The sequence below is a fragment of the Rhamphochromis sp. 'chilingali' genome (genome assembly GCF_963969265.1).
Source record: "Rhamphochromis sp. 'chilingali' genome assembly, chromosome: 9".
Classification (NCBI taxonomy): domain Eukaryota; kingdom Metazoa; phylum Chordata; class Actinopteri; order Cichliformes; family Cichlidae; genus Rhamphochromis; species Rhamphochromis sp. 'chilingali'.
This window is the reverse complement of record NC_137936.1, coordinates 32,364,213-32,379,243: the sequence shown is the minus strand read 5'-3', so window position 1 is coordinate 32,379,243 and position 15,031 is coordinate 32,364,213. Positions and strand designations below refer to the sequence as shown.

Here is a 15,031-nt window from a genome sequence, read left to right as displayed (position 1 = left end):
AACTTTACTCAACCCATTCTTCTTGTTTCCTCCACTTCCGTACCATTGATTCATTAATGTTGAATTCTCTCACAGCTGCTCTATTTTCATGTTGCAGTATATTAATGACTAACCTCGTAATGTGGATGGATTATCTCAGTTGTTCTCCTGACTGAAGTTTGTTGTTTGGTCTGTTTTTTTTTTTTTCATCATTGTTTTTATTGCAGATTTTCCTTTAACACGACAGTGTCTCGACAGTAGACACAGAACAACAAAACAGTACAAACACAAAACGTACACAACAGCTCTTAAATAAGGCATAATACAAGATACAAAATACAAAATATAACATACAAGAGGTGGTGAGTCAGTCTTACAGCGCCCGGGTGGTGATCACGTGTGTAGTAGTCCTTTGAATAAGATAGCGGAAAGGTCCGGTCCAATATAGTCCAAAAAGGGGTGCCACATCCCATAGAACTGACCCACACTGTGGTGTATAACGTGTGTGAGGTATTCCAGAGGAATCAGTTCAAAAACTATTTTGCGCCAGCCACAGACAGTGGGAGTCCTATCGTTGATCCATTGTAAGAGGATATTTTTCCTGGCTGCAAATGTTAGAGTGTTATACAATCTTTTGTTGGCCGCCGCTTTTAGGCGGTCACTTGGAAGACCTAGAATCAGGGACAAAGGGTCCATCTCTATATCAACGTGGAAGATTTTCCCCAGTTCACCTGTAATGTCAGCCCAGTATTCTTGAAGTTTATAACAGGACCAAAAACAGTGAGTTAAAGTCCCTACATCAGTTTTGCACTTAAGACACACAGGGGAAAGAGAGCGGCTGAAGAGGTGTCTGCGGTGAGGGGATACGTGTAATCTGTGTAAAATCTTAAATTGGATTGCTCTTGTCCGAGTACAAATTGAAATCCTTTTTGCGAGAGACCAAACGGTATCCCACTTATCTTCATCTATGGTTACCGACAGTTCCCTCTCCCACACACCTCTAATCCCCCGCGCATCAGTGGTAGTCAAAGCATTAAGCACATGGTAAAATGAACTCAGAGACACCGTCAGCTGTTGCCCAAACAAAACCCTCTCAACATCAGATACTTCAGGGTGCTCAGCAAGGGTTGTATTGTGAGTGATATAGTGTCGTATTTGCAAAAAACGAAAGAAATCCTGTCTAGGCAAGCCGTAACTGTTGGTAAGCTGTTCAAACGACATGAGTTCACCACCCGAGAAAAGGTCACCAAGAGACTTAATATTCTTATCAGACCATCGTTGAAAGCCGGGGTCCAAAGAACCCGGAGGGAAAGCAGGGTTATTCATTATAGGGGTAAAGGTTGATGTTATTCTCGATCTTCCCTCAAGACGGCGGACAATTCGCCACGCTTTTAGGGTGTTGATTGTTACAGGATTTGTACAAAGGGCCTTAATTCCGTTAAAATCATTACAAAATAATAGATCGCTCAGTTTGCATTGTGACAGAGCTGTCTCAATATCCGACCAGATTGAGGTTTTACCCCTAACCCAGTCGCTCACAAATCTTAAATGGGCAGAAAGCTGATACAATCTAATATTAGGTAGATCCAAGCCGCCCCTGGAGCTTGGCAGATGCAACACTGCCATCTTGAGTCTGGGTCTGTGCTTGTTCCAGATGAAAGAGGTGAGCCAACCATTTATGTCCTTCAGTACTCTCTTAGAGAACAAGACGGGGATCATTTGGATAGGATACAATAGCCTGGGCAGCACATTCATTTTGATCAGGGCAATGCGTCCTAGCCAGGAGACAGGAAGTGACGCCCACCACTCTAGGTCCTGTTTGAGTTTGCCAAATAAGGGTGTGAAGTTGGCTTTGTACAATTGGTCGAGAGACGGGGTAATAAAGATCCCCAAATACACAAATCCATTAGGAGACCATTTAAAAGGAAAGGAAGGAACAGTAGCTATGGAAGAAATATAGTGTCATCAGAATTCAAGTATTTTTAGACATTGAATTTATGACACTGAATTTTTATCCTCCAAATTTCCCTGCAAAAATATTCACCTGCAAAAATTCACCTGCAAAAATTCACCTGCAAAAAATTCACCTGCAAAAATTCACCTGAAAAAAATTCACCTGCAAAAATTCACCTGAAAAAAATTCACCTGCAAAAATTCACCTGAAAAAAATTCACCTGCAAAAAATTCACCTGCAAAAATTCACCTGAAAAAAATTCACCTGCAAAAATTCACCTGAAAAAAATTCGCCTGAAAAAAATTCATCTGCAAAAATTCACCTGAAAAAAATTCACCTGCAAAAATTCGCCTGCAAAAATTCAACTGCAAAAGTGATGAACTTTAATGACCCAAGCCAGAGCAATCAGCACCAGATCGAGTCGAGTGGCTCTCAGCCAATTAAATTACGCTGTTTGATCACATGACACCGTTAGCCAGCAGTGTGTCTCCTAAAAGAGAGCTGTTTAAAGGTGAGTGATTAAGTTTTTCTCCTAAATAGAGATCATTACAGAATGCCTAGTCCTACTTAAAATCCCATTTATTTTTATTATTTTTTTTATCATCTACTCGAACTAAGGAAAACGTTTGACTAACTCAAAGACAATTTCCACGCCTCCCATGCCTGTCTGCAGAAGGCGTTTTGAATTTAGGAGCGCCAAGATGGCAGCGGCAAACCCTGGCGGCTCTCCGGTGAGTATATATATTTTTTTATCTTCAAGTTTGTCTTTTGAAACCTTAATTTTATTTAAATCCGTTATAAAGTACACAGACGGGGTCTTTGCTCAACTCGTCTGAGGCGTGTCTCACTAAGCGCTACATGCTAGCATCCTGCTAACCGAGCTACCCTTTACATGCTGTGCTTTAGAAAATAGGATACTCGTTAAAAAAAATACTCCGCAGATATTGATAGATAGACGAACACTGCAAATATAATGTTGGAAACGAGAACGGCCTTTGGTGAAGGGGTAAAATACACCATGAATAAAGCCATAGAGTGAATGGCTGCCATGGTTGCAGAACGGCCTGATTTAATGACAAGAATGGGGAAGAGTGAGGTGAAGTGAACCAAAGCCACAAAACACGGTCAGACAAGGCGGCAAAAGGGCAGTGATCTGTCCGTCAGTATGAAGTTGGTGTGTGCTTTGGTGAACAAAAACTCCAGACCGGTAGCAGGAAGATGGGAGACTCGTGTTTCACTGGAATAGTGGTGAATTAAAACATCCTTTGTTGGGGACATTTCGGTGTAAATGCATCCATACACGCAAGACAGAGGCAGACCAGACAGTGAAGAAAACAAGGCAAACATTAGAAATATTAAAACGGAAATATAGGATTGAGTTGAGGTCCTTGCAGGCTACCCACAATTTCCCCAAACTGAGCCACCCATTAAGAAATTCATTCTCACTGTTTCATAAACCAAAGGGATTAAATTTGACAATATCAAATTTAATTTTCTGATCTTTTCATAAATGAAACACGCTGCCAGGCAATCTGTTTTCATTTTTTTTCATCCATTCAGAGTATTCGTTGGGAACACTGAACTCAATAATCAGTTCCAGCTTTCTTCATTAAGTTTTGGTTTGGCTTTGTTCTCAAAAACATTTAAATAAAACAGATAAAATAGAAAATAAAGCTTTTTCTCTTGCGAGCTCAATTTTTAAATATACTGTGCTATTAAAACAAAAGATGTAAGAAAAGAATAAATAAAATCCTAACCAGAAAATCAAAATGCTGCAACAAATGGCATGAATTAAAAAATAAACTTTTTTGAAAGAACCATAAGGAAATATGATAAAATAAACATTGGAATCTTATAGCCTAAGAATATTCAGTTAACTAGGTAACTAACCTTGTGTTTTTAACTCACTTTTTGTTGGTGATTTAAAAATTACAAAAATAATTCTACTTTTTCCTCTCCTTTAGGATCTTCTCCTACATCATATTCTTCTGAGACTGCGTTCACGTTTAGAACATTGTCTTGAACACCTTCCCCTGGATCTGGACTTTTTAGATTTCATTTGCACCCAGGAACTAGTTTTTCTACAAGCTTTGTCTGGTCAAGTTCAGGTTTGCCCTGTCCTCTTAGATGCATTATGTAGTTTACATACTCTGATAAACAGAGAAAAGGATAAAATGAATCTACATAGTGCTGTCATTCAGTTTGAGTGGGGACCTACTGGGCGACTAAGAATGGCTCTTTCCCCCCATCATCTTAACAGCCTTCTGGAACTGAACTTGTCCATCCCAGCCATTGCTAAAATTTTGGGAATGTCAAGAAGCACAATATTCAGACGCATGAATGAGTTCAATCTTTCAGTCAAAGCACTCTATAGCAGCCTGTCAGATGAAGAGTTGGACCAATGCATTACAGACATAAAATCCAGGCAGCCTCACGCTGGATACCGGATGGTGAAAGCACTTCTTCAGGCCAGAGGACACAGAGTCCAGTACCAAAGGGTTAGAAGTTCTATGCACCGTGTTGACACAGCTGGTGTTGTGTCAAGGATGTTTTCCTTGGGATGCATTGCTCGACGTGCTTATTCCGTCCCAGGACCACAGTCTCTAATGCATATTGACACAAATCACAAACTGATACGGTAAATTATTTGATCTTTTGAAGTGAAAGATATTCCTGAGAATTTTTTCATCTGCAAATGTTCAGAACTGTATTTTGTTATCTTACTCGTTACTATATTTGCATCTGGACATACATAAATTACATCTTGCATTGCTTACATTTAAACACTTCAAAGTGATAATTCCAAAATTGATAAAAAAAAATTTTGTTTTCCCCATTCAGCTATAACATTGTGATCTTTGGAGGTATTGATGGCTTTTCTCGTAAGGTAAGTTTAGTTTAGTAAGTAAATCAAATGTAATATTTACATGGAAGTTTCCCATTGTTCTTTTTCCTATAAAGATTATGTATCTCGGTGCTGCTTCCAACAATCTGGCATCAACAACACTGGCATTCTTCCGAAAATCAATCGAGAAGTTTGGTTTTCCTCTCAGGTAATAAGTGATGCATTTTATTATGGGTTAGGTATTATCTTACATACCTTTTGTAAGACTACATTTGGATATTTCATTAAGTTGTTTAAGATGATTCTAACTTGCCTCAATATATATATCTCTAATTTCAAAGGATTGTTATGGTGACTTGGGGATATTTAAGAATAAAAAAAAATTAATTCAACACCTTTACCAAACACTGCTGTTATGTAATTGGATACAAGGGGTGAGATAGTAATATTTTGCCTCCTTGGCTGTAACTCCCTGACATTACAAGGGTAATCATTTTATGATGTCGGGTTCAGTGTTACACCATGATTTCAAATTCAATATCATCATCAATAAGAATTAGTATTATCATTTCAGAATTGTAGGTAACCACTTTTAAATGCCATAGACTACTTATTTGTTTAATTTGATGTAAATATTTTTGCAAAAATATTCTAAAAATTGTCTCCTTACACAGATCATAATGATACAAGATGGCACTTGCGTAATTTTCAACAAATACAATAAATCTAAGTAATTACTACTAACCTGTGAAATCCTGAAAAATGTTTTAACAGCTGTGTTAAATTACACTTCATACTGACACATGCTGGAAAGTGCATTCATGAGACAATTTTTCTGATGCATTCAAGAGCAGTAGCAATGAAAGATTTTAAGGATTCTTTTACAATTTGTTTTTCAAACTTTGCTTAAGGCATATACTGTTCTTTATTATCAGATCTAATTTTTTTTTAAAGCTTCGAATGTTTTGGGGTACGATTCTTTGTTTTCAGGGTTCGTGGCGACCACGGAGGGGAAAATGTGGAGGTTGCACGGCTGATGTTTACTGTTCGTGGCACAGGAAGAGGCAGTTTCATTTCAGGAAAGAGTGTGCACAATCAAAGGTTTGTTCTCATAAAATACTGTCCACCTCAAATGTTCCTGACATAAGATGGAAGGTGTTGCATCTTTATTTCCATTAATTAAAAATACATACATTTAAAGGGTATAGTTTTATGAAAGTTTTACAGTAAAATGTCTTTAGAAAACAGTGCCCTATCCAGCATGATACACTTTGTGATATGTATCAGGTGTTCCTTTTTTTTTTTGGCAGTTTTTGTTGTTTTTTCTTTCAATTTCCATTACTTACCCCTCAAGGAAGAAAATATTGGACAGGTCCAGCAAACCCCAAAGAGCCTTCAGGAATGTGCCCTATTTTTTTAGTTATTCACGCACCTTTTCCAGTCTGTTCCTTCCTTCCATGAATGTTCATTCTGTGTTAATGGTCTGGTTGTCATCTCATGTTGCCACTGATCATTACAACCCTTTTGGCACCTTTTAAGTGATATGCCTGGTAATGTATTATTACTGTTGTCATGCACACATTTCATGTCGGGTTAGAAACAAGCAGGGAATTTCTCATACACACCAAGAAAAGCCATACCTAATTAAATATTTTTTATATATTATTTCAGAATAGAGCGACTGTGGAGAGACCTCTGGGTGGCCGTTACATGCATTTACTACGATGTTCTTCACAACCTTGAGGAAGAGGGCCTTCTTGACATTTCAAATGTTGCACACCTTTTTTGCTGCCATTACGTCTTTCTTCCTCGACTGGAGGATGATTTGAATACATTTTGCAGTGGATGGGACAACCATCCACTGCGAACAGAAAACAACATGAGTCCCAACCAGCTGTGGGAGTTGGGTCACAGATATCACCCCGTTCCTGTTCCAGAAAACACACAGGTAAAGGTGCACATTTTTAGTACTCATTGATTCCTATATACAATTATTCTTTCCTAATTTTGCTTGTTCGTTGCAGGGCTTCCAGATTCCAGACATTGACTGGGAGGACAGTGGCCTATCTTGCCATAACCATTCAAGCATTGTTGTTCCGAACACTGACTGTCCATTGACAGAAGAACAAATGACAACTTTACAGGGCGTTGTTAATCCAAGAGCGGCATCCCAGTTCTTTGGTGCGGACATCTACATTATGGCTGTTCAGTTTTGTCAGCAATTCATTTAGAATAGGAAAGCTACATACAGTTGCAGGAAAGTTTGTGAATCTTGTTGAATTTCATTAATTTCTGCACAATTTGGTCATGAAATGTAATCGGATCTTCATCACGGGCATCTGGACAATCAGTCTGCTTAAACTAAACCAACTCAAAGAATTTTCATGGTGTTTTCATTAACATAATTGTGTATAAGCAGTTCTGATTATTGTGACTTTGGTCATGAAATGGGATCTGATCTTCAAATTGTGCTGAAATCTATGAGATTACACAGGGTTCACCAACTGTTTGAAGCTATAAACTTTGCTATAAGTAGGAATTTTTAGTAAAGCTTCGTAATGTAAATACTGAAGAATTAGGAGAGGGAACTTAAAAATATAGATTCACTCAGAAAACTAAATAGAAACTGCTTGTCAGTTTGAATGTTATGTTGTAAAGCAATATTTGACTGAAGGCTGATGGTTGGAATGTTTCAAAATTAAAACAACAATGTAAGTCAATCTTGTCCTTTTATTTTGATCAAGATGCATGCAAGATGTCATTGACAAGGTAAACTTTCAAGACATTAACAGTTTTAAAAACTACTTAAAGGCATTTTCAACCGAGAACTGAACCAATGTTGCCTGCACAGAGTAAATGGCATCAGAGAGGCCCAGTAGATGTGAACATTTATATTCCAAATCTTAAACAGAGACTTGTACAACACTACCTTGCATTATGGGAATGACTCAAATGAGTCCAAACCCTGAGTGGCAGGTTTCAGAGCAGGCAATGAGGTCTTCCTTAAAAGTTAAATAGTCCTTGTAGTGGTATGGAATGCGCAAGGTCTCATAGCAGGTGGCAGCAGTTGGATGTCTGCCATCCACTAGCTCCACTGTGAGACTTTTTGGCACAATCTCCCATCCAGTCCAGAATTTTAGGACATTTTTCAGCTCACTTGGTGTTGCTGTGAAGAAAAAAATGAGGTTTAACAACCTTGAAAAAAATCCAACCAATATATTTTTAACATTGCAATAATATTGGTATTCTACGGAGCCCCGCAGGGGACACGGGAGAAAAAAAAATTAAGACGGACTTTTGCGAGATCTCGCAAATGTTTTAGCCGCATTCTTCAGAGGCCGCCAGCTCGAAGCCGACCGGGAGGTCGAGGCACGATGTACCGGGAAAGCGGTGTTCCTCCCGGCTGTAGTAGGTCTCGACCTCCCGTTAGCTTCGAGCTAGTGGGTGTCACATCTCCAAAAGCGTCGGAGCACTTTTGCAAATATGTGATGTCTTGTAAACCGAGCAGGTATCTGACATTTACACCACTACATTCACGCCTCAAAATATCTTAAAGGTGTATTTTGTGACCCAGAAAGAGTAATATTACAACTAAGTAGCTGCCGCCATTGTTGGAATTCAACTTTTGCGAGATCCCGAGTTTGTTTTGCGAGATCTCGCAAAAGTCCGTCTTAATTTTTTTTCCCTCCCATGTCCCCTGCGGGGCTCCGTAGTATTCCCCTCCTGCAAAATGGCAAACCTACCATTTAGAATAAAATGCCTCATGTAGCCTGTGATTCGGCATTTATTTTCAAGAGGACAGTCATCATCTTCATCTTCTGGCCACACGATCCGCTGAAGAAGGACCTGTAACAGAACAAAGTATACCCTTAAAAATACTGCTGCACATTTTTCAGATTTCCATGGATTTTGTCTGTTCTTGTTTTGGGTAGTTCCCTTCCCTATAGCCATATTTCACCTGTTCTTAGCTCACTATCACCCACTTAGCCTTATGGTCCATGACTTGATTTCTTGAATAAATTTCTATAATAATCCATGTTTTGTGCTTTTTGTGTTCACTTGGATCCCCAAACCTCTACATAGTTTTGACTGTATCTTAAAAGAAGAAACTGTCTCAAACAAAAAATGAAAATAGAAATCAATTTTTTTTTTTCAAATTCAAACAACATTAATGGCTAAATATATAATTAGAAAATGTGTATTACCAAATAATTACTAATGTATTTTAGTCATGTCTTTTTCAAATCTACAAAATCGTTTTCTATATGTAAATCAGGCTTTGAGCAGTTTTATTTTTACAGGACTAAAGAAAAACTGCTGTAAAAATGTATGGTCCACAAGAATATGTTCATTTTTAGTATTTGTGCATTCTATTTGTAAAAATGAATACAGCTTTGTTATGGTAAGTTTATTATTTGATACATAATTCTTGGTAAATGCCAAATTAAAATTGCAATTTTTTTACTTTGTAGAATGACTCAAGTCTTCATAGTTTGCTTTGGACTACATTTTCTACAACACAGTAAAATGTTATTAATGAATACAGTATTTAGGAACACAAAATTTACCTCAGGATTCACAGCAGCCAACTCTTGTGGAAAGAGTAAGGGCACCGTGTCAGGTCGCTGGGTCAGCAGGGTCCACATATGGGTTTCTTTAAGTCCCCTTCTCAGCTGTTTTATCGACCTCGTCACTCTTCCAATGACCTAAGGAAAAACGTTAACTAAACAGTAACACAGAAATATTTTACTTACTTTTCAATTTACTCACAGAATGGAGTAATAATTTCTCAAACAGCCATCTCCTGTTGTTCTCTGTCAAGGGGGGGAGGTCCCATGCATATGCCAGATCCTGAACACGTTTTCTCTCTTCATCCGACAGCTTGGATTGCCCTTCAAGCTGTAACCCATAAGACAGTAATTCAGACAGAAACAAGAACTATAAATTCCTAATTCCTCATACATAAAAAAAAAAAAAAAAAAAAAAAAAAAAAAGACAAGTTAAAAGTCTCAGACCATGTCTCAATGGCAGAGTTTTTGATCTAGAACAATTTTAAAGGATTAGTCTAGGTTAGACATGTTTATAACTCACACGGGGCAATGTATAAACGTTCCCTCATTTAAACATAAAAACCTACAAGCTGAATTGTCCCTCTCAGGTCTAGATCTGGACAGTCCTCGGGTGTAACGGTGGCAGTTTCAGGACTACCACCAAGTAGGACATGCACAACGGCTGGGCTAAGTCCAGATAGGCATGGGCCTCCATGAAGAAAGGAGTGCCCTACCATCCTCCCTGCCATAAGGAACATATCACTCTCCACAAGAAAGTGAGCTGCTGATGGTATGTAATGGCCTGGCTCTCCCTCAAAAAGTGGAGTAACATTAGAGTTTGCTATGAGATAAATGAAAAGAAAGAAAAAAAAAAAAGAAGATTACTTACACACAATACAGAGGTTTTCACAAAATAAAGAGACAATTAACTTGTGAAAAGTTATACAATATAATGATCATCAAACATAGGTACGGTCAACCAAAACAAACTAACCAAAATTGATGCAAAAACCAGACATCAGCTTCTCCATGCATGTTGATAAGAAAAAACGTATTACTCCTTGTCCGATAGCTGTATCCCCTGTTAGATCACCAAAATAAAATAATGAATACAAATAATTCTTTCAAGATATATTTATGTATCATTTTCAGAAAATTTACCCTCAAGCCTGCACTCCAAGGGACGTGCCCATTCAACATTGGGTCTCTTGTAGAATGAGATGAGGGCCATGTCCTGATCAGCTACACTTTGTCTGATGTCCATTGTGAGACGTAATGGGCTCTCCATTTCATGCATGTCCAAAGCATTCTTTGCACATTCATATTTGGCCTTTGAAGAGTCCAAAACAGTTAACCAGCCTAAAAGAAAATAGAAGTGATTATAATTGGATATAGTCTGTATATCACGTTCTATCTAGATACTATTACAAGAAGATTATGTTTTATCCTTTGAAGGATTGTCTAAAGTAGTTTGAATATGAGGCTATCAAAAATAAGAAATCCATTGAATGGATACAAACTAATGGTTTGATTTCCGGGAATTGTTCACATTAGCTGTTGATTGTTACTAATCAACACCTTCCTTACATAACCTGTGACTAAATGATTGACCTACCATCCCTGACTTCACAAGTAGTTCCAGATGGTCCTGGCATATCTGCTAGCCCTTCCTCAATTATTGTATCTTCATGCCCCTTTTCATTTCGTGAGCTACTATCAAAATATGTTGTTAAATTTCATTCAAGGCTTAAATCCAATGACAATAAAAATTGCAATTTTTGTTGCTAAATACCTTTCTCCACATGAAGAGGCATGCAGCTCAATGAGGTCAGAGTGAAACATATCTGTGCAGACAGGACACTGCTGCAATGGTGCTGTTGTGCAATAAATTATAAAGGACAAAGTTTATTTTTATAACATTTAATTTTTCCTTCTAGCTAGCTCTTAACACTTTATGCTTTTGGGTAATATGTTAGTATGAAATTGTCAAAAAACCTACATTCCTTTTCTGTAGGTTCATCACCATCTAAATTCACCACAGTACTTTCACTGGGAGTTTCCAAAGGAGGACAGGATTTTAGGTGTTCTGACAGAAGTTGCAGTGGAACACCTATGCCACACTTCTGGCATTTTGCTTTTGGCATGCATCTGAAGGACTCATCGCTTAGTGGTACAGGGTCATTGCTAAGTTCCTCTTGAATAGGAGCAATATATACATTTTTACCCCCACGACTGGCAGCCTTTAGGATTGTCCCTGTATAGCCAATATCAGCTGGAGGAACCAGAGAGAGTTTTCGGGTTCCCCAACCACCTGTATAAAAGCAAATTGCAGCAGATTATTCTGATCATGAAATATATCCAATGCCTCAAGAAAAGTAAAAAAGAAAAGTATCTTCAAAACTACTCAGAATTAGGAATTCACAACATGCGGTGAAAAGGAACTTGTCTTAAAAGTACTTATTAAACAGCAGGATCAGTTTCTAGTTTAATTATACACAGTGCAGAATTCATACACACCCCCAGGTTTGAACAGCAGCCAGCCACCTGTTACCTCCTTCAGTTTGGGAAACAAATCATTCAGGGCGTCCCTTAACTGAAAGCAATAATACAAATACAATCTCTGAGTCCAAAGAAATTACACATTTAACATTAATTATACCCCTGTATATACTAAGAAACGGTAAAAGAAGCATGCATTTACAGTGCAAACTGGATATAATAAAAAAATCTTTTTCAATCCAAAATTTACAGTTACATTTTCATGATTAATGATGAATATCCAATAATAATATTATTTTTTGTAAATGCCACCTGTGACCTGCAGTGATGGTCACCTTCAATAACACTTTTATTAAGCGAAAACTTCTCAGTTTTGATCAGTGAATAAAAAGAATAAGTTTATACCTCTTCTTGTGTTGTGCTCTCATCAAGATGTGCTGTTATTTGACCCATCCCTGCATATATATATATATATATATATATATATATATATATACACACACACACACACACACACACACACACACATACATATATATACACACACACACATATACACATATACATAGATATATCTCAATTTAGTTGAATGTAGGATTAACTCATAAGTCTTGCTAAAGTACCTTGTATTCTGATTCATCGCAGCAGCAACAGCAGGAGTTTGGTTGGATGATGTTAGCAACTGCAGCAAGTGTCTTGCTGACCGAATAATTTCATCCTGCATAATCTGAAACAAACACATAAAGACAGAAACAATTTATAAATTAACGTTCGATAAAATCTAAGAATGTATCATTTATTAGATAACAATATGAATATGTCTAACAAAAAACTTGTGTGGAGCAAAGTTACATTCAATCAAGATGGTCTGGCATGCTACAACTTTATAGTTGTTAAATTCTGGATACAAGTATACATACCCATCTTGTACGTGTTTATTATTATTATTATTATAATTATTATTATTATCCTACCCAATTACATGTTTCTTTTAATCAGAGTATGCTGTTTTAATGACTTTACAATATCATTTACATTGCGTTCCTTACATTTTCCCAAATTGTATGTTATATTAATCCTATATTTCCGTTTTAATATTTCTAATGTTTGCCTTGTCTCAGAAGAATATGATGTAGGAGAAGATCCTAAAGGAGAGGAAAAAGTAGAATTATTTTTGTAATTTTTAAATCACCAACAAAAAGTGAGTTAAAAACACAAGGTTAGTTACCTAGTTAACTGAATATTCTTAGGCTATAAGATTCCAATGTTTATTTTATCATATTTCCTTATGGTTCTTTCAAAAAAGTTTATTTTTTAATTCATGCCATTTGTTGCAGCATTTTGATTTTCTGGTTAGGATTTTATTTATTCTTTTCTTACATCTTTTGTTTTAATAGCACAGTATATTTAAAAATTGAGCTCGCAAGAGAAAAAGCTTTATTTTCTATTTTATCTGTTTTATTTAAATGTTTTTGAGAACAAAGCCAAACCAAAACTTAATGAAGAAAGCTGGAACTGATTATTGAGTTCAGTGTTCCCAACGAATACTCTGAATGGATGAAAAAAAATGAAAACAGATTCCCTGGCAGCGTGTTTCATTTATGAAAAGATCAGAAAATTAAATTTGATATTGTCAAATTTAATCCCTTTGGTTTATGAAACAGTGAGAATGAATTTCTTAATGGGTGGCTCAGTTTGGGGAAATTGTGGGTAGCCTGCAAGGACCTCAACTCAATCCTATATTTCCGTTTTAATATTTCTAATGTTTGCCTTGTTTTCTTCACTGTCTGGTCTGCCTCTGTCTTGCCTGTATGGATGCATTTACACCGAAATGTCCCCAACAAAGGATGTTTTAATTCACCACTATTCCAGTGAAACACGAGTCTCCCATCTTCCTGCTACCGGTCTGGAGTTTTTGTTCACCAAAGCACACACCAACTTCATACTGACGGACAGATCACTGCCCTTTTGCCGCCTTGTCTGACCGTGTTTTGTGGCTTTGGTTCACTTCACCTCACTCTTCCCCATTCTTGTCATTAAATCAGGCCGTTCTGCAACCATGGCAGCCATTCACTCTATGGCTTTATTCATGGTGTATTTTACCCCTTCACCAAAGGCCGTTCTCGTTTCCAACATTATATTTGCAGTGTTCGTCTATCTATCAATATCTGCGGAGTATTTTTTTAACGAGTATCCTATTTTCTAAAGCACAGCATGTAAAGGGTAGCTCGGTTAGCAGGATGCTAGCATGTAGCGCTTAGTGAGACACGCCTCAGACGAGTTGAGCAAAGACCCCGTCTGTGTACTTTATACGTGAGCAACGGATTTAAATAAAATTAAGGTTTCAAAAGACAAACTTGAAGATAAAAAAATATATATACTCACCGGAGAGCCGCCAGGGTTTGCCGCTGCCATCTTGGCGCTCCTAAATTCAAAACGCCTTCTGCAGACAGGCATGGGAGGCGTGGAAATTGTCTTTGAGTTAGTCAAACGTTTTCCTTAGTTCGAGTAGATGATAAAAAAAAAAAATAAAAATAAATGGGATTTTAAGTAGGACTAGGCGTTCTGTAATGATCTCTATTTAGGAGAAAAACTTAATCACTCACCTTTAAACAGCTCTCTTTTAGGAGACACACTGCTGGCTAACGGTGTCATGTGATCAAACAGCGTAATTTAATTGGCTGAGAGCCACTCGACTCGATCTGGTGCTGATTGCTCTGGCTTGGGTCATTAAAGTTCATCACTTTTGCAGTTGAATTTTTGCAGGCGAATTTTTGCAGGTGAATTTTTTTCAGGTGAATTTTTGCAGATGAATTTTTTTCAGGCGAATTTTTTTCAGGTGAATTTTTGCAGGTGAATTTTTTTCAGGTGAATTTTTTGCAGGTGAATTTTTTTCAGGTGAATTTTTGCAGGTGAATTTTTTTCAGGTGAATTTTCGCAGGTGAATTTTTTGCAGGTGAATTTTTGCAGGTGAATTTTTGCAGGTGAATATTTTTGCAGGTGAATTTTTGCAGGTGAATTTTTTGCAGGTGAATTTTTGCAGGTGAATTTTTGCAGGTGAATATTTTTGCAGGGAAATTTGGAGGATAAAAATTCAGTGTCATAAATTCAATGTCTAAAAATACTTGAATTCTGATGACACTATATTTCTTCCATAAGTAGCCGGCATTGTGAAAAGAGTACCGAGAGGCATGGCCTCTGACT

General features: G+C 37.4%; 2 protein-coding genes across 3 annotated transcripts; one reads left to right on the top strand and one right to left on the bottom strand.

Annotated features, from left to right (window-relative positions):
- The first annotated feature begins 1,961 nt into the window (after positions 1-1,961).
- LOC308403003 (uncharacterized protein) lies at positions 1,962-7,020 on the top strand. Of its 2 annotated transcripts, none has more exons than XM_080892215.1 (7): positions 1,962-2,664; positions 3,898-4,571; positions 4,775-4,820; positions 4,970-4,986; positions 5,769-5,879; positions 6,450-6,726; positions 6,803-7,020. In XM_080892215.1, exons 1-7 carry the CDS (start codon positions 2,593-2,595, stop codon positions 7,007-7,009), a joined length of 1,404 nt encoding a protein of 467 aa, XP_080748341.1. In that variant the 5' UTR covers positions 1,962-2,592; the 3' UTR covers positions 7,010-7,020. The 2 variants fall into 2 exon arrangements, with proteins under 2 accessions (XP_080748341.1, XP_080748340.1); XM_080892214.1 differs by having other exon boundaries at positions 4,895-4,986.
- Positions 7,021-7,712: 692 nt separating this feature from the next.
- On the bottom strand, positions 7,713-14,700 carry LOC308403002 (uncharacterized protein). Its single transcript, XM_080892213.1, has 15 exons — positions 14,434-14,700; positions 14,213-14,270; positions 12,451-12,554; positions 12,233-12,282; positions 11,846-11,921; positions 11,328-11,639; positions 11,121-11,202; positions 10,944-11,041; positions 10,490-10,687; positions 10,323-10,409; positions 9,916-10,169; positions 9,549-9,677; positions 9,347-9,484; positions 8,522-8,624; positions 7,713-7,944 (listed from the first exon to the last, which is right to left on the bottom strand). Exons 4-15 carry the CDS (start codon positions 12,278-12,280, stop codon positions 7,727-7,729), a joined length of 1,743 nt encoding a protein of 580 aa, XP_080748339.1. The 5' UTR covers positions 12,281-12,282; positions 12,451-12,554; positions 14,213-14,270; positions 14,434-14,700; the 3' UTR covers positions 7,713-7,726.
- Positions 14,701-15,031: the final 331 nt, after the last annotated feature.